At 44.2% G+C, this 21,215-nt stretch overlaps 1 protein-coding gene across 2 annotated transcripts in view; it reads right to left on the bottom strand.

The window, feature by feature from the left end:
* angpt1 (angiopoietin 1) overlaps window positions 1-21,215 on the bottom strand; it is a 47,673-nt gene that overhangs the window by 21,742 nt on the left and 4,716 nt on the right. For both annotated transcript variants that reach the window (XM_042076815.1, XM_042076816.1), the window contains exons 2-4: window positions 6,041-6,196; window positions 5,453-5,574; window positions 4,083-4,315 (exon numbers count right to left, since the gene is read on the bottom strand). In XM_042076815.1, the coding sequence (XP_041932749.1) occupies window positions 4,083-4,315; window positions 5,453-5,574; window positions 6,041-6,196 (511 nt within the window). The remainder of the gene's footprint in view (window positions 1-4,082; window positions 4,316-5,452; window positions 5,575-6,040; window positions 6,197-21,215) is intronic.

The following is a 21,215-nucleotide window of genomic DNA, read 5'->3' as shown; positions in this document are numbered from 1 at the left end:
CTTGTGACAGGAGATTCTTGTCTGTTTTACAATATCAATCAATATTGCTTACCACACTGGCAGTAAACATGAACAGCGTAATACAAATTAACCACCAATTGAAATGCTGTCCATTTAAATCCCCACTTGCACTTGGCTCATCTAAGCGACCTACATTAGGAAAACACAGAGGAGTTGTTGCTGGAACAACACAGCACTGAGAGGATCCTTAATATCTTATCCAGAGAAATCTCTCGAAGTGAGTGACACATTTTGTGTGAGGGAGTGAGATCAAGTGGCTGATCTCTTGCTCTGAGCGCGAGGGGCGTCTAACTCTGACAGGACTCTCAAAGCCACAGCTGTGTCTATTTCCATCTGCAGATAATTATGGCGGGAATATTTTGAAACCAAGCAAGGGGCTGAGGACAAAATACTACAAGCTATAAATTTCAAGTTCCTGTTATAACAAGTGGTTTATATTTACTCTTCGGGTCCCCGTTACATTTATGGACATTCCTTCCGATTTCGAAGTTTTCTTCTTTTTTTCCCCCCCTTGGCCCTCTATGGAGTGCATCTCGGCTTTCAAACTATTGTTTTTACTGTTGGGATTGTTTATGCAAAAGAGATGTCACTGAAAAGAGAAATGTGTCAGCTATCCTTAAACATTAGCTTTGATCCGCCCACCACCCCCAACCCAAGAAAAAAAAAGGCCTGGAGTGAGGCATCCCTTGGAGGAGGGAGCTGTTGGTTAAAGACGTCTATTATTCCGACCATTTTTACAAAGTATTGAGTGTCAGCGACAAGAATCTCCCGCTGTGACAGGTTGACAGAGTGGAACCTTGCTCCACAGAGTCTAACACAACAGAAAAGCCAGGCCTGACAGGCAGCAATTTACCGCAAGCTGGGGGGAAAGTGGGGCAAGCTTAAGAAGCAACTGAGATCAGTCAGCCAGAGGTGTGCTAGCCCATGCTGTGGTTCTCCCCTGCACTGTGTGGACATTCCAGTAGGCCACTGAGTGACACAACAGACAGACCAGGGCAGACCGGACCAGGCTGGTCAGAGAAAGCCAGTGCAGCAGGAGTGGGCGCTCAAGCAGCCCTGCGGCCAGGCTTGGACAGCAGTATTTATCTGTCCACTATTTATTTGCACACAAATATTTTGCGGTTCAGCTGGGACTCGTATTCAAAGGAGTGTCCATGTGAAAGTGCGGCCTGACTCGAGCGCTTTCATAAATCAGAAAGTTTGCTGAAAAGACCAAAATGGACCCACTTTGGCAGTACCAGAACCTGAGGATGTGGGAAGAACCAAAAAAAAGTTCCAGCTGACTAGAAACCTGCAAGGGTGACAATCATTTTAAAGGCAGTCGACACAAATCTAAAAAAGTGTCCTCAGCCTGCCAGCTTGCAAAATAATGTTGTGCTGTGTGTGTAAGATAATCAACATTACCTAACAGAGACCTGGCAGGGTTGCATGCCAAATTGAGCAAAACAGCAAAGGATAAAAACAACCCTACACTTTCCGAAGAAAAAAAAATATTTTCACATCTACTAAAAATAACTTGTTATCTGGCTGCTAATAGTACAGACTACACTACACAGCACATGCATTTGCTATATTTGCAAACTGAAATATTTAGTTTGGAGTTGTGTTTAAACGAGCGCACTCTTGCCTATTTCAGGCAGGCTTCTGGTTAGGGCCAGCAGTATGGACTGAATAAGAATCCTTCAGGGCCTTGGTAACATGGCTGTAAAAATGATTGATTCTGTTCATTACGTGGGATAAGGAAATAGTATAAAAAAATCCTATTTGACAGCCAAGGGCTTTAAAGGGCCTTCCAAAGCTGATGTCAACCAATAATGATGACTGTGTGGCTCATTACAAGGTCAAAATATTTAGATAGTCATTTGATTACAAATCTGAACTGTGTTGTATCTGGTGACAAGAAAAGAGGCACAGCACGGAACAAAGAGATCACTGGCTTGCAGTGTGTTTGGAAAAAAGGGGGTCAAGCTAATTAAAGTAGGGCAGAACAAGACATCATTTTTCCCAGTGCATGAAACAGCAACTGATGCTGCTGTAACTCCTCTAAGAGGAGAGATTTACTTAGATTGTCACTGATGATTTGAGCCACAGAGTTCAGGAAAATGCTTAAGCTCAGCTTTCAAAACATCGGCTAATTCACGCAGACGCCACGCCATGGTATGAGATACTCATAACTCCCCAAACAAAAACACAAATTCGTTTGGCAAACAAACACGCCATCGTACCATCCCCCCATCCCCCAGCTAAGAGAGAGAGAAGTGGTGGTGGGGTGGTAAACTAAGCTTTGGCACAGTCTAGTGCTTTAGGACCACAGGGGCCTTCCAAAGTCCAAAAGGCAATCTCAGATGTCTACCTTTCTGCATTTCTGTCGATGACTGTCCCTCCCGCAGGGCCCATTAAAGTCTGACTCTCGCAGCCAGAGGTGGAGAGGGTGACCCTTCGCAGCTGCTCGGCCAATAATGTCACGGCACCGGAGAGGAAATGACCAACCACAGAGCAGGGGGTGGACATCATTCAGCCTTCACTTGTCATTAAGCAAGTCACTTATCAGTGCTTGGAAGAGAAATGAGCGAATGACAGGAAAGACAACTTTCAAGATTGACTGGAACTGAACTGAATGTCTATTCTTTGTTCGTAGGCCACAGTGAGTCAGAGGAGCTCTGCTGATAACAACCCAATCCGTTAGTGGGCAGTTTCCCATCAGAGCAGCTAGAAACAGTGTTTTTGAAAGCCTTGACAGAAAGCAGTCAGTGTATCAAATATCTGTGAAACTTGACAAAAAAAAAAAAAACATAAAACATAACAGAAATAATATCATAAATCCAGAACGCGCGATAATGACATGATGTGTAGCAGAATTCTGATACTGACCCCAAGCCTGCTTAATCGCTTGGTGTGCAGATCCTTGAGAACTTGAATATGTGAGGGCGAGTGGGCACTTGGTGAGAACTTGAATATGCGAGGGCGAGAGGACGCCTGGTGTGCAGATTGTTGAGAACTTAAATACGTGAGAGTGAGTGGGGACAAGGACAGCAAGGAAGCAGCTCTCATAGGGAATGGGGCAGGAACACTGAGTTCCCCTTTACCACCCAGAAGACTTCAACCCCAGACATCTAGGGTAAATTTCCTGTGACCACAGGACAACAAGGGGCAGGCGGGGGGGCAAAAGGCTGCCGTGGTCTGCTGTGAAGGGACTGGGGGTAATGAGTTCATGCCTAAGAGTTAAAACCGTTGAGGTCGCACCAAGGACCAAAGGGGAAGTCCCACGCTCCCCAGCTATTGCAATGGGCTAGACACTAAGGAAGAAAGGAGTCCATTACTCTCATTCACACATATATTTACACACACACACACACAAACACAGACACACTCACACTCAAGTTGTTTGACATTTCACTCTACTGCTAACCACGAGCTAGTGTGTTTCAAGCTGATAAGCCCATATGGCTTGATGCCCACAAACAGTTTCTATAAATGACCATCCAGGAGACAGGCCAACTGTGCACCCACTCAAGTATGACGGCTTTGTGGCATGATAAATGGTTTCCCGGGTTGGTTAGCGTAGTTTATGGTTTTGGGAAATACGGCATTGACTACTACCCTGAGGGAAAACGTATGGGTATTAGGTGTTGGAGGGCCTTCCTACTTAGATGTGTTTAGAATGTTGTCAGACCACCTGGGGAGCGAAGAGAATTTAGGTCTGCAAATGTCAGGACCTTCCTCCCCCACCTCATGCACCCTCAAGGAGAATGACAAGAGGACAAAGTGTAACTGTTTGCCATTGGGTTCCATATGGCCCGTAACAAATATGAGGGTATTGCAGTATTTATGGACTACTGTGGGACTCAATTTCTTTTCAAATGAAAAATGGGAACATAAGTGACGTTTTGTGTTTAAAATGGCAGCAATGAAAAGACTGACTCCAATAAGTTGTAAAACAATTGGAAATGAAAAAAAAAGAGTTCATTTTGTAATTCAGCTCAGATCACATTGTGGCAACAATCTTTTGTTTTGTTTGGAGAAGATACATCAAACCTGTTTAACATCTGACGGCAACATACCTCCTTCCTTAGCGCAGAGGTTGAGGAGGTTGTGGACCGTGTCCATCAGGTCCTGCTGCTGTCTCTGCAGAGCTGAGCTGTTCCCCGTGGCTCGGCCGAGCTGGTCCTCCAGCTCACGGATCACCCCGAGCTGTTTGCCCACCAGGGACTGCAGGTCCCCCTTCTCGTCCTTCAGGGCCTCCAGCTCCTCACGGTGCCGAGACTCCATCTCCTGCATCTTCTGCTCCAGGAAGCTGAGGTTCAGGGGGGGCAAGGAGGGAGGAAGAGATGAGAATGGAGGGATAATTGATGGAGGAATTGGTGGCGTGAATGTAATGTAATGTAGGAAAGAGAAGAATGGCGATACATGCATACATACATACGTAGAGAGAGGGAGAGAGAGAGAGAGAGAGAGAGAGAAATAGAGACAGAGAGAAATTACAGACCAAAGCGTGAAAGTGTGAGTAAAACATAAAAATAAAGAGCAAGAAAAGTGACAGAAAAGACAAAGTTGGAGAAACACACAGAAAGAGAGAGATGAATAGGTGGAGAGAGGGAGAGGGGGAGGGAAATGGAAAGAGCGCCAAAAAGCCATCAGCTGAAGTGGAAGTGGAAAATAGCCTGAGCTCAAAAGCCTGGGTATGGAGTTTACATTGTGATACGCTTAGGCTACAGGAAGGGCACCTTACATATTACCACGGTAATGGGAACATAAACATTTACACAAATCTCCATGACTTGCACACAAAACAAACATGTATGCATTTCCCCATACCACTCACAGATTAACATCTCTGAATTGAAGAGAATGAGTCTAAATTGAATCCCCACATCTTACGTTTTAACTGTTCATTTGTGTTACATGATTTACAATCATTTATTGACTTATCCCAAATCCATCCTTCATCCCAAATGGCTAAATGAGGGTAAGTACGAGGTAAAATAACAAATTGTAAAACAAGAGGAGTTCATAATTTTATACTGTATAAATTAATAAGATTTATGCACATGTATAATAATGTTATACTTCATACATGTGCATAAATCTCTCAGCTCTACAGAGAGAGGAGATGTTGTTTCTCTACGGAGGAAATCTGAAAGTCACATACTGAGAATTCGCCCAACGCAGCTGTGTTGCTATGCTGCGACGCACACTAGGGACAGTAATGCTGGGCGTTCGATGAGAGGACAGACCCCTCGGTGTGCTATTCCACACACGACACTAGACGGCCGTCCAGAAGTTAACTCCATATGCACGCATTGCAAAATCATTATGAAACAGACGGCTTGTCCAGGTTTACGAATGCGGAGCGCATGATGAAAGGGCTGTCTACAGGAGCGGTGTTGAGATATGAAAGCCAGGCAGTGTGAGTGGGCCGCTGTGTAGTTACCCGTTCTTGTCATGCAGCTTGCTGATTTCGTTGGTCTGCAGCATGAGCTGCTTCTCCAGCTTGTTGGTGGACAGCGAGTTCTCCAGCAGCTGAATCTCCAGCCTTGATGTCTGGTTGAGGACCTGAGCCAAAACAACGGGACCTCTTAGCCTTGTATGTTTTCTGAGAGCAAGCTGTACATTGCAATGTGGTCCAAAAAAAATTGATTGCAGAAAACTTGCAGACTACAGAAAAGCAATAAAGCATGGACAATAGCCCCAATAAAACCAGTCTTCCGACATATGGTAATACTTACATATTACTCAGGTACTTATAAAGGAAGTCATTTTGCAAAGCAAGCCATCTTTCTTTCCCCACACACAAAGCGGTGAAACACTAAGGACCCCAAATGATCTGGGTTGTCTCAAACATATGCACATTACATATAGAAGGGAGCATGCATTTGCAGTGTAAGGCAGCAGTATTTTCTTTGGCTAGAGTCCCCCTTGCCTTTTTTGGGGCTATTAACAGAGCCACTGCTAAGGCGAGTCAGCATGTGAGGTCAGGCATAACGCGGAGGGACGAGGGGGGTGGCGGTGTGACCGATACCTGCGTCTCCACATCTGTGAGCTTGCGTGTCTGCTCCGCCGTCCGAGATAGGAGGCTGGTGCCCATTTCCAACATGGCCGCCGTGTGATTGTGGACAGCGCTCTGCTGCAGCTGCGCCATTTCCATCTTCATGCTCTCCCTGATGTAGCTTTCGATCTGCAACACAGAAAAAAAGTCAAGTAAGACTCAAAAGGGGGAAACCACAAAGAAGAGAGAGGAATGACAAGATAAACGGCCTCCGTTTGTTTGAGGAGTCAACGCAATGAATGAGAAAATAACTGTATATGACAACGAAGATAAGAAGACATCAAACTTGGTCCGGCTACTTTGAGATGTAAGGACACTAAAGGTAAAAGCAACAGTTTCGTTAAACAGAAGCAGACTCTGTGAAGCTGGCCTTTTAATCACACGCTGACAGATTGGGAGTCTTTCAAAGAATGCTTTATCGTTCCCCCTAGCCATCCTCCAAGATGAAAAGAAATGATCCTTCATTTCCGTTAAACATTATGCAAACACAAAGCCCTTCCAATGAGCCACTCAAACCAGATGAGTTGAAACAGGGGTGTTGGAGGCGATCCTGTAGGTGGAAGCAGATGTGGGTCATTTGTGGTGTAGGAAGGGAGGTAAAGCTGAAGGATTGAGATGGAAAGACAGACACAAAGATTATCTTGAAAGCCCTTTTTCATCCTTATCTCTCTGGCAGCGTGGACGACAAGGCCAGAGCGGGGGTTTTTCGCGGAGTCCACGGATCTTAATGTGGATTAGGCCCCGTGGAGCTTGATGCATGCCGGCAGCCCTGACCCGCTGACCATTTCACAGTTCTGAGACACGGCGTAGAAAAGTCATGGCACATATTTGGATGATCAACCGTCTGATGCCGCCAAACACAGAGCCTCGGCTGAACTGTCTTCTCCGGGTCAGCATCCCCTCAGAAATACCCAATGTCCAAACATTCCACAGTTCCACGCCCTAATGCGACTTACACAGCAATAGTTTCCCATTAAGACTGCAAAAAAGCCACTGATAGCATCGGACAGGAATAAAGACTTCAGACAAGGCTTTGTGAGCAGATTGAATCAGTGGACAATGGAAAGGTCTGGGGGCGTTGGAAGATTCTTGCCTGTGAGTCATGTATGGTGGAGAGATGAGGTGACAACAGAGTTCTCATTCTGTTTTGGTTTCTTCTTTTCCATGTCTCCAAATACAAAGTTTTCTCTTGTAACTACGTTGAGCCTAACACCAATGCTCAGAGGATTCTTATGCAGGCCCGTGGGATAGAAAGTGGACCAACAGGATTTTCTGACTCATATCTATGGACTGATAATATGACATGATACATTGCATGACTCTCTGACACCATTGGGCAAGCATGCTCAAGGCAAGCACCTAAGCAGACCCAATTGATGATTTTATGGTTCAATCTTTTCACCACCATTTGTGTGGGATGTGGTCCTAAAACAAAGACTAAATGATACCAAATATTTGGTTAAACAGAGCACAGCTTGCTATGGTGTGAACAGATGACTTGCCAACCAAATGTCCCATTGGCCTAAAAAATGGCAGATGTGTGTTTGTTTTGGCCTAAATTGCTAAAACCGCAATGTTTCGAAAGTCGAATAGCACATGTCTGTCTGGCTGGAGACACAGTAATAGACAGAGGTTATGTGGCTTTATAAGCGTGAAATCACTATAAACGTTCACAAAACTGGGTCCTCCTTATGTGCAGAGGGGAGCAGGGACTTGTCGTTTCCCTCTTCCTTACATAAAATAATAGTTTTTGAATGCTGCGGTGCCAGACAGACAACCTAAAACAGTTTGTTTCATTCCTTCGCTACGAGGGGCCTCTACCCAGCAGCCATCAGCAATGGTCTGCCATAAAGAATTAGCAATAACGGTCCAATATCCCCTCTTGGCATTGATGTTTAACTAAAAAGTATCCATTGTTTGAGGATCGCTTGCACATGTAATATGGTTCCCTGGCTGTGAAGCCTTTGAGAGCTGATCTAAGTGTCACTTTTCAATAAATCTTCAGGCCCAGGCGGAGGTAATTGGAAGGAGCACAGAGAGTCCGAAGCCATTGCTGATACAGCTCAGCTATTAGAACTGATTGAACTGGCATTTAATCAGTAGTTCATGGAGAGATCAGAACACTGCGAGAGCAATATTAATTTCACGCTGAATTGGCTTTGCATACCATGTAAAAATGTGTCTTCGATTAACAAGCGCCAGGGAGAACTGGGTTTCACACTGCACAACACAGCTCTGTTCAAAACGTCCCCCCCCCCACCCGTATGCATCTCAGGTTTATCGTACCACTCTTTTGGACGTAGTTCTGAGCCCTGGAAATCACCTTGAATGAGTATGTGTGTGTGTGACCTGCCAGCTCCCAGCAGAAACATTAGCTCAGAGATCATCCTCCTGAACACGGCGAGGTGGAATGGGCCTGACTCATGGCGTCCACTGACGGACCTCATAAACGGAAAGTACCAAGGAGAAAAGATTACACAAACACCCCCCCCCCCCCCCAACTTTGTGTAAAAATACCGCTGGCGGAAGACACAAAACTGCCAAGTTTGGGTGTCACATTATTTTCCAGTCTTATTTTCCTATCTTGCACCACAAACTGCTGTGCATGAGACAAAGAAGCTGAGAGAGAAAGTAACACAAGAAAGTAATAGACAATAACGTGGAGCATTTGTTAAGTCTGACGTAACGACAGGAGCAGAACTAAATGTGAAAGTGCATTTGGATGAAAAAAAATCTAAACAAATCAAAAGAAAGTGAAGAAATTAATGAAAAGTTAAATAGATGGAGTGAGGGTGTAGAAGAGAAAGAAAGAGAGAGAGTGAGAGAGGTCAGATAAAGCATCATAAATAACAATCATCTACAGCAAATATATAAGCCAAAAAGAGTTCTTCATCAATGTGGCAGTGCACATGGACCATTAATTGTAATTGGGTCCTCAGTCGTGCTAAAATGATCTGGAATGGATGGGAAATGCATCCAGCCTGGCCTAACTGCAGCTGGAAGGGTTGGCTTACATCTTCCCAGCGCCCACCAACCAGGGGTCACCCCCAAATGAGCCTGGGTCACCTCTATCTACGGGCCCAAATCTGACCTTTAAACTACAAGGTCCATAACAATATCCATGCAGTGATTTTTAAGTCACTGCATGGATATTTGACATTTGAGTCTGGAATGATTGATCTTTTTACGGATTTTGTTTATTTGGAAGATTTTTTCGGGAGTATATTTTAGCTGATTGAAATCATACTATAAAATTAGATTAAATCTGTCCTGGGGAGGAGGGTAAATTGTGATTATTTAACATTACAGTGCATTTTTCTTGACTGGTGAATACATCTTTCAACACGACATGATATACGAATCTAAGTAGTTTTGCACATTATTACTGGCTTTCATTTCACATTTATTTTTCAGGGGTTTTTCTTTGATTTGTAAGTCTGTGGAGGGCTACCATTTTTCCATCAATCCGAAATAGAACCTTCCCAGTTTGAAATCTGAGGTGGAAAAACTCTTTAAACTATAACAGCCTGTCCACAAAAATGAAAACAAATCTCGACATACATTAGACTTCCCCCTTACTCTCACCATTTCTATATTTTCTGAGGTGACGGGGAGGATTTATGCTTTGGGACATTCCTGAAGGTGCAATAACATTGAAGCTGGTCTTTTTGAGTCTCTAAATCTCAGCCTCCCCTTCCACTATAATCACCTCTAGCTAAGTGATAGCTGCATAAACAGAATTTAACGTTTCCCAAACTGCTCCTTGACAGAGCTGCAGCGTCAAAGGTTTTAAGGGGGGAATCTGCCGTCGTCGTCGGTTGGCGAGGTCGAGCAAAGACTCCCCACGATACCGCGCTAACGACGGTGTCTGACACGCCGACCCCTGTCGCCATGACCACCCCAACCTCATTCTCACCATTTACGGAGGCCAGAAGCACAGTCCGTAGCACGTTCAACCTCGTCTCTGGATCGCTTGAAGCTGTTTTTTACGAGCACTGGGAATGGAGTTACGACCCACAGTTAATGGTAAAACAATCTGCTTAAGCTGCTGTTGGCCTAGTGAGGATGGTGCATAAAAAGTGTGTGTGGTGTGTGTGTGTGTGTGTGTGTGTGTGTGTGTGTGTGTGTGTGAGTGCAAAACACACAATGAGAGAGAGAGAGAGAGAGAGAGAGAGAGAGAGAGAGAGAGAGAGAGAGAGAGAGAGAGACGTGAGGGGACAACACACCCGACCCAAACCACACTTTAAAAAAAAATGGATAACTGTAAAGTTCTTGAAACAAATGTGGAAGAACATAAAACAAGTTCTCACACACTGTGTCTCTAGATAGATTAGCACTCTGTTTACCGCTCCTCAAAGCAAGCTGTGTTTTGGGAGCCAGACAGGATTTACGTCTGGTAAACATCGAGCAGTGTGAGGCAGTACAGTCACGGCAAGAAAGCAGAGGGCCTGTCTGCATAGTTTGACACTTCCCAGATTGAGTAGTGTCAAACCTTAGCTTATCTATGCTGGTGGACTGGACTTTGGAAAAGCCTCGCTCCCCTGCCCCACCCACACCTCTCCAAGGAGGAACGTCTGAAATCACAGTAATGGACACTGAAAAGCGGTAATTAACACCAATCAACACCATAAAGTGAATTACAGAGCACTCTGGCTTCCACTATTTATTTTTTTTACACAAGGTAAAACCCTCATCACTTTATCGACTGAAACAGCACTATAATTAACTGGTATGTTTACCATGTTATTTAAAACCTATTTGTCAGAGGTATATGGCCATAACTCACTTGTGGCTTTGGCCTTTAACCGAGTTTACAAGGTTGTGCCCTGGGCACCCTCGCTCACTGTGCTTATATAAGTTAGTGCAGGCTGTATATAAGTCACTCACACTGCCCAGGCTTGTTTTGTAGGGGCCTATATAAGTCACACTGAGCCTGGGAGGCTATGTGTGTGGACGGAGGATTAGTGAAGTAACAGTTTAGGGCTGCCATGTAGTTAACCTCTGTGATCCTGTGTACCGTGAGCTCGTTTCCAAGCATTCGCTCAATCACAATCACTCCCTCAGCTGCCTCATTTTTTTTTCTGCCACAGCTCTATCACACTCTAATTCACACGCACAAGCATACTCAAAGACACACAAACACACACACTTCAGCACAAAATGCTGTGTAAATGCACATCCATCCACCCCTATAGCCCTTTTTCTGTCTCTCTCTGTCTTTGTAGATGTGTGTATGTGTTACTTCTTTGGCCAGTTTGGTGTGTGTGTGTGTGTGTGTGTGTGTGTTGGGGGTGCTGGAGCAGTGGTCTCGCGTGTGGGTGGTCCTGTGCCTTGACTCATCACTAGTTGCAACCCCCTTGGCTGGATCCTGATTCCAGGGTGCAACTCATCCGCGGAGAGCGGGACTGCCATCCTGAAAACAAGCGCCCCTGCTGCCAGAGCCTCGCTGGGCCCTGGCCGTGAGGGATGTGGCTGTGTTGATTTCATTTCATTATGCCCCCGAAAACACGTCCAAGTGTGTCATTTGTATACACAAGCTGAAACCAAACCAACCATCCCTCAAAATCACAAAGAATTAGCTTGATGTTGAAAAGACAACAGCAAAGTGAGACAATGTACCACTTGTGACTGGAAAAAAAAAAACCCATTACACTCTGTCCAGTGACAGAGATGCTGAATAGGGAATTCTCTACAAAGTCTCTCATTTTCCTTCATTTGAATTATTTGTTTAAATTATTCTGATTTGTCATCTAACAAAACAATTTGAACATATTTCTTAAGATAAAAACAAAACAAATGCATCTGAGTTAATCAATATCTAGACATTGTAAATTAATGTTGACAATAGTAATATGCAAAACCAAATACATGTGCATGAGTTTAGGATTCTATTGAGTTGATTTGAATGGCTACAAAACGATTACAAATTCCTAAACAAAGAGTCTAGCTTCACAGCAACAAAAGGCATGATTTATCGTGCTTGATTATTGTTTAAATAACTATTAACGTTCTTTGCCTTTCGGTTTGGCCTTGTAGAATTTGATAGTTATCTAAACAAGAACTCTGGGGTAAGAATGGAAATACATATAAATCATAGCAAATCTGATTATGGCTTGATATACTGCTTGGAGTTGCCAATGTGCCATACCTCATGGTAATGGTGTATTTCAAGGCTAAGGGAAATAAAAAATAAAGCATTGTGAAAAGCTTTAGCTAACCAGGCACCTGACACCACGAGAACACCTCCCCTTGCCAAGCTCTGGACGTCCAGAGAAATCTGTTTTCAATCTCTAATTATTTATTTTCACTTGATTTAAAAATTAAACAGTATGGATTACAATTATGAGGTAGCTTAACCAAACACAGACCTCAGTTGGCTGTGCTTGCCTGAAGGCTCAATGGATTCCAATTTATTCTCGAAATTTTCTCTGTACTGGTAAATGAATACAATGTCTATATAGTTCTAAATGCAATAACTGTGTAAGATTAGCCAAGGCAAGGCTAGTGTGTGTAATAATATGGAAGTACTGATACAAGTAATGATGCATATGACATTAACTTCAACTATAAAGCAGGCTGATCCGTATTGATGTGTAGCACATACATGATAAATGTCAAAGTCTGCACAGATTTTCACATGAAAAACTCAAGTTTGTCTTTATTGTCACTGAAAGAGTTTGCATCATGTTCTTTCTTTATTCACTGCCATGGGTCATGTATTACTTTCTAGCCATCATGTTTTGTTATGGGAACTGCTGTGAATATGTTCAAGATAAGACTATGGTGAGCAACATGTACTTCACCCTTCCAACAACTTAAAAACCATGACATTTACCATGACGTGTATGGCAAATAGGACAAATACACTACAGACTGGGTGTTTGCTCTAGGAACAACAAACATTTTGTCCTTTTGCTGTTAAATTGGATCAAAATTCATGGTGCAATATGATAAAAGATTTGTTTATGGAACAAAATAATTTAATAGTATGGAACAATAATAATAATGTGGCAATATAGTTAATTAATCTTATGTTTTTTGAACAGCTATGTTTATAATCTTATGCCAAGGTCAAAAGATATTCACAAGGACAGAGTAATGTTTTGAGAGTCACATTATAACCCTATGAATCTGAGCCAGATGTTTTTATAGGTACCATCATGAAACAAGAGCTGCATTCTTTAGACTACATGCTCATTCAACATTAAACGCGAGAGGATATCTAAAGTCCAGTAATCTCTCCCTTTTCATCCTAATCACATTTATAAAAACCCCACGATGATTAATCCATGCAGGACCACCCCATTTAGCTGATATTTTGAGAAGTTTAATGACTTTATATCAGTCCAGTGAAAGGCTGGAATGTGTTCTCGGTGACTGGAGGGACTGGGGACTTGCTGAACGTATAGCCTGGAGCTAAGAGTCAATAGAACTGGGAAACTGAAAAGAGTTTGAGCAAAAAAACTGAAAAACCATTAATTTTTGATACACTGCCTTGAGCAAACTTGACCAAAACATAAAAGGACTAAAGGTGGAGATTGTTTGCTTTGACTGTCAGAGAACTCCTCAGAAGAGCTGCGAGGCTCACATCCAACAGAAACGTTTGCTTTCCACTTTTTTCCAGAATTTTTGGTAGTGGCGATGTGGATTTTCACTTGTTATGACTATCAATTTTCTGCAAATGGATTTCTCAGTTAGTCTAGACATGGATTATTTTGCCATCTCCAAATGACGACATTCAAATTACACCCTACGAGTCAGACCCACTGTTCACGTCTCCTATAATCCTGTACCTAATGCGTTAAAAACCGGATGCTTTGCTGTCTCAACGTCTTATCGGTCCAACTCTATTAAGCGGCTTTAGTCCCAGTAATGCAATCCCTACTGGCAGTTTTTAGTTTTGTTGTGAAATTCATGACTTATGACTGATGCACTTTGCCCTCTGCATCATTCATGTGAAATTGTGGGGACAGAGAGTAAATATTTCTCGGCAGTGCTTGCGTACATGACTGTATATTTGTTCTAATCCTCGAATTACGGCCGTCCTCTTATATCTGGGCAATTTCGGGTGAGTTCAAATAGCTCCCTCCCAATTAATTGTGTGCTATCTAGATGTATGGGAGAGGAAATGCAACCATTCACCCAAGACCCCAGAATGCGGAAATGTAAACAAGTGGCAAAACAATCGGGGACCTGCACCGACCCCCAGTACCAGCCTTGAGTTCAGCTCTCTCTCTCTCTAAAAAAAAAACCTTTCTGCCAAATCCTGAAAAGCACATGGGAAATGTTTCCACTGGGCAGCCTCCTGGAGGGAGAACGAGAGAGCTAATGACTTAGTAATCCTGCACGACTTGGCATTCCATCTGCGCATCTCAACTAGATGGATACCACAGGAAACCCATGTTGAAAAACACCCTTAAAAAAAGAGCTGAGAGCCTCTCAGCGCACAAGGCTCAGCACAACTTCAGCGTTAATATTTTGCAGAGACTCGCTTGCGTCAGGACTTAGTTATGAAGCCCCATCCCAAGAAGCTGGTGACCCCATACAGTGCCTCATCTCTGGGCCCGTTGGGGTCTGCTCTGGGCCCTTTGAAGACCAAGAAGCGGCGCTGACAGCAGTAGTCATCATCTCCGAACCCGTGCAGGACACACCAGAGTAGTCCACAGTAAGACTGCCAGAGCGGTGGGTGGTGGGAGTGGTGGAGGGGGCTGTCAATATACCTTAACTCTCCTCACACACATCCAAATCTAATCTTCTCCAATGGACACAAAAGAAGACCAGATGGGCCTGTGAATTCCTGAGCAGGAATTCACATTAGTTTGAGTAGAGAGCAGAAGATGATGATGATTCAGTACATTTCTATTTTGTGGGCCCTTCTCACAGGGACCAAGAGCAGTCACACTGACATGGTGGTGTCACACTTAATCTTCAAAACTGTTTCAACATTTCAAATAAAACTGAGTGATCTGACCACAGATGTGAGCTGGCCAATGGAGCAGAATGAGACTTCAGTTTTGTTATGAACTAAGGCCACACAGCACTGCAGCACTTATGACAGTGTTAAAGTAGTCAGGCAACATCTTCCTTTAACGCTACCCACTCCAAACAGGATTTACTGGGATAGACAAGGTAGATTAGATTGTCTGCTTTCAATCCCAAGTGAAAAACTCAGAACAACAACCCAAACATTCTTGTATTTTCACATTTAAACAGAAAAACATGTGCTAAATTAAAGTGCTTTGATGCAGGTTTATGGGAAAACAAGGGAAAATGCCTTAAATCCGTGTTGCTTGACAGAAAAGGGCAACAGACAAGGAACCAATGAATTTGCACCGGTTTTCCAAGAAGACAAAATAGAAAACACAAAGCACATACTCTGCTGGAGGAGTGTGTCAGTAATTTCATTTGCCAAATCAATTCACACATCTAAATAATCTACATCCTGATTTACACGAGACAAGTCTTGCTTCAAATGTGATGGCAATGGAAAAATCTAGATCGAATCAGGCCATTTTGTAGTTCACAATGTCTTAGTTCTGGTCTGTTGAGAGTGCTTGAGTGCTTATGTAGATGAAACGCAGCACACCCAGCCAGAGCCTCAGGTCTCCATAAATCTCCATGACCAATCTCGAGCAACAAGTAAACTACTGTCTGGGATCTGCCACGGTATCCGTTGCCCTGCTGAAATACAGTGCCCTCTGTGCTCACAAGAAAGCGAGAAAGGGAAAGAATGAAGGGGTGCAATGGAGGGGTAGAGAGAGAGAGAGAGAGATGGAAAGAGATGGAGAGAGAGAGAGCAGAGGATACGCAGCGCTGGGTCGCCGTATCCCCTCTCCTTTCATCTGTCTGGGTCACTGTTTATTTTTGCTTTTTCAGACTCAAGTGCTGCAAAAGTGTGTATACACACAATGACAAGCAGGGGGGAGATCAAATGAGTTTAGACAGCATACCCTCAATGACATGTGACTGTAACAACAATTAACCCCCCTCTAAGACACACACACACACACACACCACATACTCAGACCTGCACATGCATTTAGCAACTCACACAGAGCCTTGGTCACAGAAAGTGAGAAAGTAGCAAGTTTTAACCCTCCTTGTGGTTTTATGTTGTCATAATATTCAACTTGTGGTATAAATATCTGTGGTGCACAGTCTCAGCTAATTATACCCTTGGTACGTACATGCTGCACCACTCAACAGCAATATACACCAGCAAGTGTGGATAGGTTTCTCTGTGGGTGAGATGGATGGAAAATTACTGGAGATGATGGTTATTGCACTCTTTCGACCCCACATGAAGAAGCTTCTCGGTGCAAATCCACTACGGGAGCAGGCATCTTCGGAAGTCATCCAGGACGACAGAAGCAGATCCTGTCCATGCTTACGAACAGATGCTCTCGCTTGCTCGCTCTCGCTGCTAATGTCCAAACACAGGCGTGCCAGATCAACTGGAGATTAACCCCGGAGGCCCTGAACAGACCTTCAGTCACAAACATGCCGTGTTAGCCTGCCATGTCATGACATTAAGTACTTGGGAACGGATGGAAGTTTCCTTGTGTCTTGCAGCGCATCTTTAGAAATGATGGTGCAGCTGATGCTTAGGAAAAACGTCCCTCCGGTCCTGTTGTTTACAGTCTTACAAATCGGAGATTAAAATGGCCTTCAAAGAACAGCTCTGAAGATTATGGTCAAACAAATCGGCTCTTACATAACACTGCTTTACATTCTCCTAACAATGGCAATTTTCAGACCTGTTTCGTGAAACGGATATTCGTGAGAGTGCAATACATGCCCTTGTGAAGAAGTAACATGGTAGACCAGCCGCAGCTATTATCTTTCTTAACTACTCTCTCCAGGCCAGAACTTCACCTCAAGTGTCTGAAACATTCTACCACGGGGGTAATTGGGGTGGAATTGTGTAGATTGCTACTATAATAGGTCTGAAGTGTTATTTCTTCCTCTGATAGCATAATGTAGATTGACCTTTGGCCTCTGCCCTCTAAAAGCTACAGCACCGGCTGCTGTGACAGAGAGAGAGGGAGGTGGTGGTGGTGGTGGTGGGGGGGGGGGGGTGGGGGTGTGGAGGGACTACTCGATGGCCTATATCTACATCTTCAGCAATTATCTGCAGTTGGTCCTGACAGCCACACCCCGGGTATTGTGAGGAATGTGAGAAGGCTGGCCGAGGTCCCAGACGAGCGGGACAGGGCTCTGGCCACAGTTCAGACGCTCTCCAGAGCCCGGAGCTGGGTGTGAGGGGAGCGGGCGGAGGGCAGGGAGGTGGAGGGCATCACGCTGAGCGCAGAGCCTAGCCGCTAAAGCTGCGCTCTGACACTCTCGCCACTCACTCATAGTCACATGTTCATGTAACCTACACATGGATAAGTGTATGCTGTGTCCATGCCTGGTGAATATATGAAGGGCGTACACACACACACACACACACACACACACAGCCCTGTCCTGAGTTCTGGACGCTTCCAATTTGCCTGCTCTGTAATACACACTCTGCATACACACAAGCTGTAGGATCTGTAGTCCTGAAGGGACTATGTACAACTGTGTATGATTTGCCAAAGTTTCCATGATCATATGACAACTGCACTGGACATGATCACAGCTGCAAAGCTAACTGCTACTGCCACGACAATATACTATGCAGTTTGCTACCACACAGGCAAAGCATAGCAGAGCTCAGGTCCTCATAATCCAAAGTCACATATGTTCCTGGACTTGGTATGTTCCTTCAGGATTGTGACCTCATCATTTTATCTTTATCATAATTTATAGGCTGCTATGGAGTGCTGTATTGTTGCTATATTTTGGAATCTGTGAAGGAACATAAAACAACACAGCTGATATAACAACTCCTATAAGGACCAAGACCTGAGGATATGATAACAATACCCACAAAATCTCCCTCGCTTTCTTGTTTCTCTGCCTTTTTCAATCTCCTCCTCCCCTCAGTCAGTGCATTGCAAGGTACTTGGTATCTGCTTTCTCTAAATTTTGTTTGGTCATTTATATGTTTCCGTGTGTTTTGTGTTAACTGTTTGGACATAAACTCTCTCATCAACTCTTTCATCCATTCCATGCGATGCTTTAGATTTGAAGAAGTTGAAGAATCTACACTCATGATGAGGTGAAATTACGTTCTCCATGTCCCTATATTGTCCAGGGCTTTAGCAAGCAACTGGACAAAATCTACATATACAGTATATGAGAAACCCAGATGTGTGTGTGTGTGTGTGTGTGTGTGTGTGTGTGTGTGTGTGTGTGTGTGTGTGTGTATACTACGGAAGGGGTACTGCTTTAAAGCATAAGAACAAGGATTATAAAGAAATGTGACATCACCATAGCCTCCACTCCCCTATGACAAAAAGTGTCCACCAAACAACCCTCTTATCTATGGCATTAATAATTGTCAGATAGAGATTATGATGGAGCTAAGAAAATAAGCATCAAGGAGCAGAAAGATGGTGTGAGCTCCAAAAAGAGATTAAAAAGAGACATGCGACTCAGCATTTCATTCTTATTTATTTCGCTCTGTGTCAGGGACTGAAATAGCTGAGTGTCTCATGTCTCCCCACGCTATCTGTCCCCCGAAAGATGAAAACACGACTGAGAGAGTGCAGCTGTGACGACTGGAGACTGGGGATTGGCGGTGGATGGTGGGGGGTGGGGGTGCTTAAAAAACACTGGCTGTCTTGAAGGGACCCATAAAGTAAAATGTTGAGACACCGAGACAAACCCTCTCCAGAAGAGGCCTATAACATGAAACATGCAGGCCCGACACCAGGGACTGACACAAGTGCAATCACCCCCCCAAACCCCCCCCTTCCCCACTTCCCCAGTTAAAGAGGACAAAGTCTCAGTGACTATGAGACTTACAGGATGTGGGCTATTGTATGTCTGAGTGATCGTCTGCACGTGTGTCTACCGAGTGAGAGATGGATCACTGATAAAATGAAAGATGCACACCTGCTCTGCTGGGCTTGCATGGATTGCACCAGTTTGAAGTGCTCTCTATACGCTGCAGAAGAAACTGAACCGGTGCTCAACTGCTAATGCATACATCCAGCTCTGTTTTTACTTTGCAAAGCTGTCTAAATCATTTTAATTCTCCTTCCCAAAAACAATAGAGCCCATATCCATTCCCTTCAGGAGAATAAAACTCTGAAACAGTCCTTTTTTCCTGCGAAAAAGGGGATCAAATGGACTCGCCACCGAGACATGACCAATCCGACTCTGCGATGTTATCGATGACTCTGTTACCTGAAAGGCATACGGGAGCAGTGATTTACAATACCTGTGGTTATATAGTAGGAAGAGAAATGACAACCATTACAGCAGCAAATACACCCGAGGGCATGCGGAAAGCCAAACGCAGCTCAGGAAATTCTCAATTTATCCTGCGCTCACTCTCACTCTCTCGCTGTTGAGATTCGGCCCATGAGCAAAAACGTCAGGAACTGGGACAAATGGAATGCTCGACGCACCTAACAAAATACGAAAATATAATTGCAATTAAATCTCAATAAATCCTGTGCGGAGAGAGAGATCTCACTGGAGGGTGATTCATTAGAGAGGCGCAGGAAATTTAACCACACGTCCGAATGATGCTGCTCACGTAGGGGGAAATCCAGAGAGACCTGCCGGTTGCCTCCATGCGGGGAAAAAAATTAACTCGGAAATTATACCGACCATTTATTTGGTTTCGTAAGCCAAAGGTATAGAGTTTAGGACTCCCTGTCTGCCCTTTATCAAACACCCAACGCCAGAGCAGAGCTTAACGACCCTGTTGAAATATGAATTTGTGGTGGAAGTGAAAAAAAAATACAGGTCAGAAACAAAGTGACTGACCATATCGAGAGTGACAAACCCTCCGGGTAGCCCCTGGTTCTCTGTTTTTCCCCCAGACCGGAGAAACACATTATGCCGTACTCAGCTTTCATATCCACTCGGGGATGGAGTGGCACTGCCCGGTAATGGCTTTCCATGGCTATTCCCCTGATGTGCTAAGCACAGAGCTCTGTTTTCTTTTAAGCCCCTTGAAGGGACACAGGTTTGAGCGAATGGACTGGTACTGGTGACACTGGTGAATATCTGTTTGAGTTTTGAAAGTAAAAGAGAAAGAAAGTGAGAGAAAGGAAAATTGAAAGAAAAAAAGAGGGAAAGGAAGAATTAGTCAGTAAGAAACAAAAGACGTAAGAAGTAAGACATATACTGTAAGAGAGAAACTGAGACAGACTCATCACCGTTGTTTTTTTTATGTTTTGAGGTGTATTCATTTGTCTTTGTTCTTGTTGGGAGAAAAAATATACAGTAAAGCAAAGCGGTTACTGAAAAAAAAGAAGTACAGATAGAAAGACAGACACTAAGAGAGGAAACAAAAAGGCCTAAATGAAAAGAAAAGAAGAGCCTCCGAGTCTGTTGACCATCCCTCCTCCTCCAGCACTCTCCCCTCTCGTCCCCCACCGCCGCCATTTTGATTGTTAGTTTTGGCCCACACTATCAGCAAAAACAAACTTTGATACAGAGGAAGTCACCCCGAAAATAGCCCAGGTCTTTGCCTGGATGCACAGGCATGCTGTGTGGGCCTCAGATAGCACCAGTTGGAAGGTGGAGTTGAGGATGGGGAGGGGTGGGGGTGTGGGGGTTTGCACTGTACCCTTCTAACCAAATGCATGTTGAAGGGAAGCGGGGAAGCTTTCAGAAGCTGTCCATGTCAGGCATCCAGATTAAACTCAAGGTGTTTACTCAAGCCATCACCACCAGAACTAGAGTCGAAAGGCAGAACAATGAGGATTTCACAGAGATATGGACAAATTCACCCCCCCCCCCCCTGAATCCCTCTCCTTTCCCTAAGCCGCTGCATCTCAGTTTTTTTGGCACAAGGCCCTTCCTTTAGAAACATGAGCCTGAAAAGTCTCCTCCAGACACAGAGAGTGTGAAGATCTATCACTTCACCCCTCCCCGCGGACTCCCACATAGACTCGCAGCTTAGGGAGGCCGCCTGTCCCAAAATGGACTGCACTCAAACATTTAGAAGGACGAATTCTTGAGGCCCGGACGTGCAAGCATGCACATACGCACACACACACGCACACACATACACACACAGATAAACCTGCACATTACA

Source organism: Alosa sapidissima, chromosome 21, assembly GCF_018492685.1.
Source record: "Alosa sapidissima isolate fAloSap1 chromosome 21, fAloSap1.pri, whole genome shotgun sequence".
NCBI classification, from domain to species: Eukaryota; Metazoa; Chordata; class Actinopteri; order Clupeiformes; family Clupeidae; genus Alosa; species Alosa sapidissima.
Note: the sequence above shows the minus strand (reverse complement) of the source record. Positions and strands in the feature narration are given on the sequence as shown.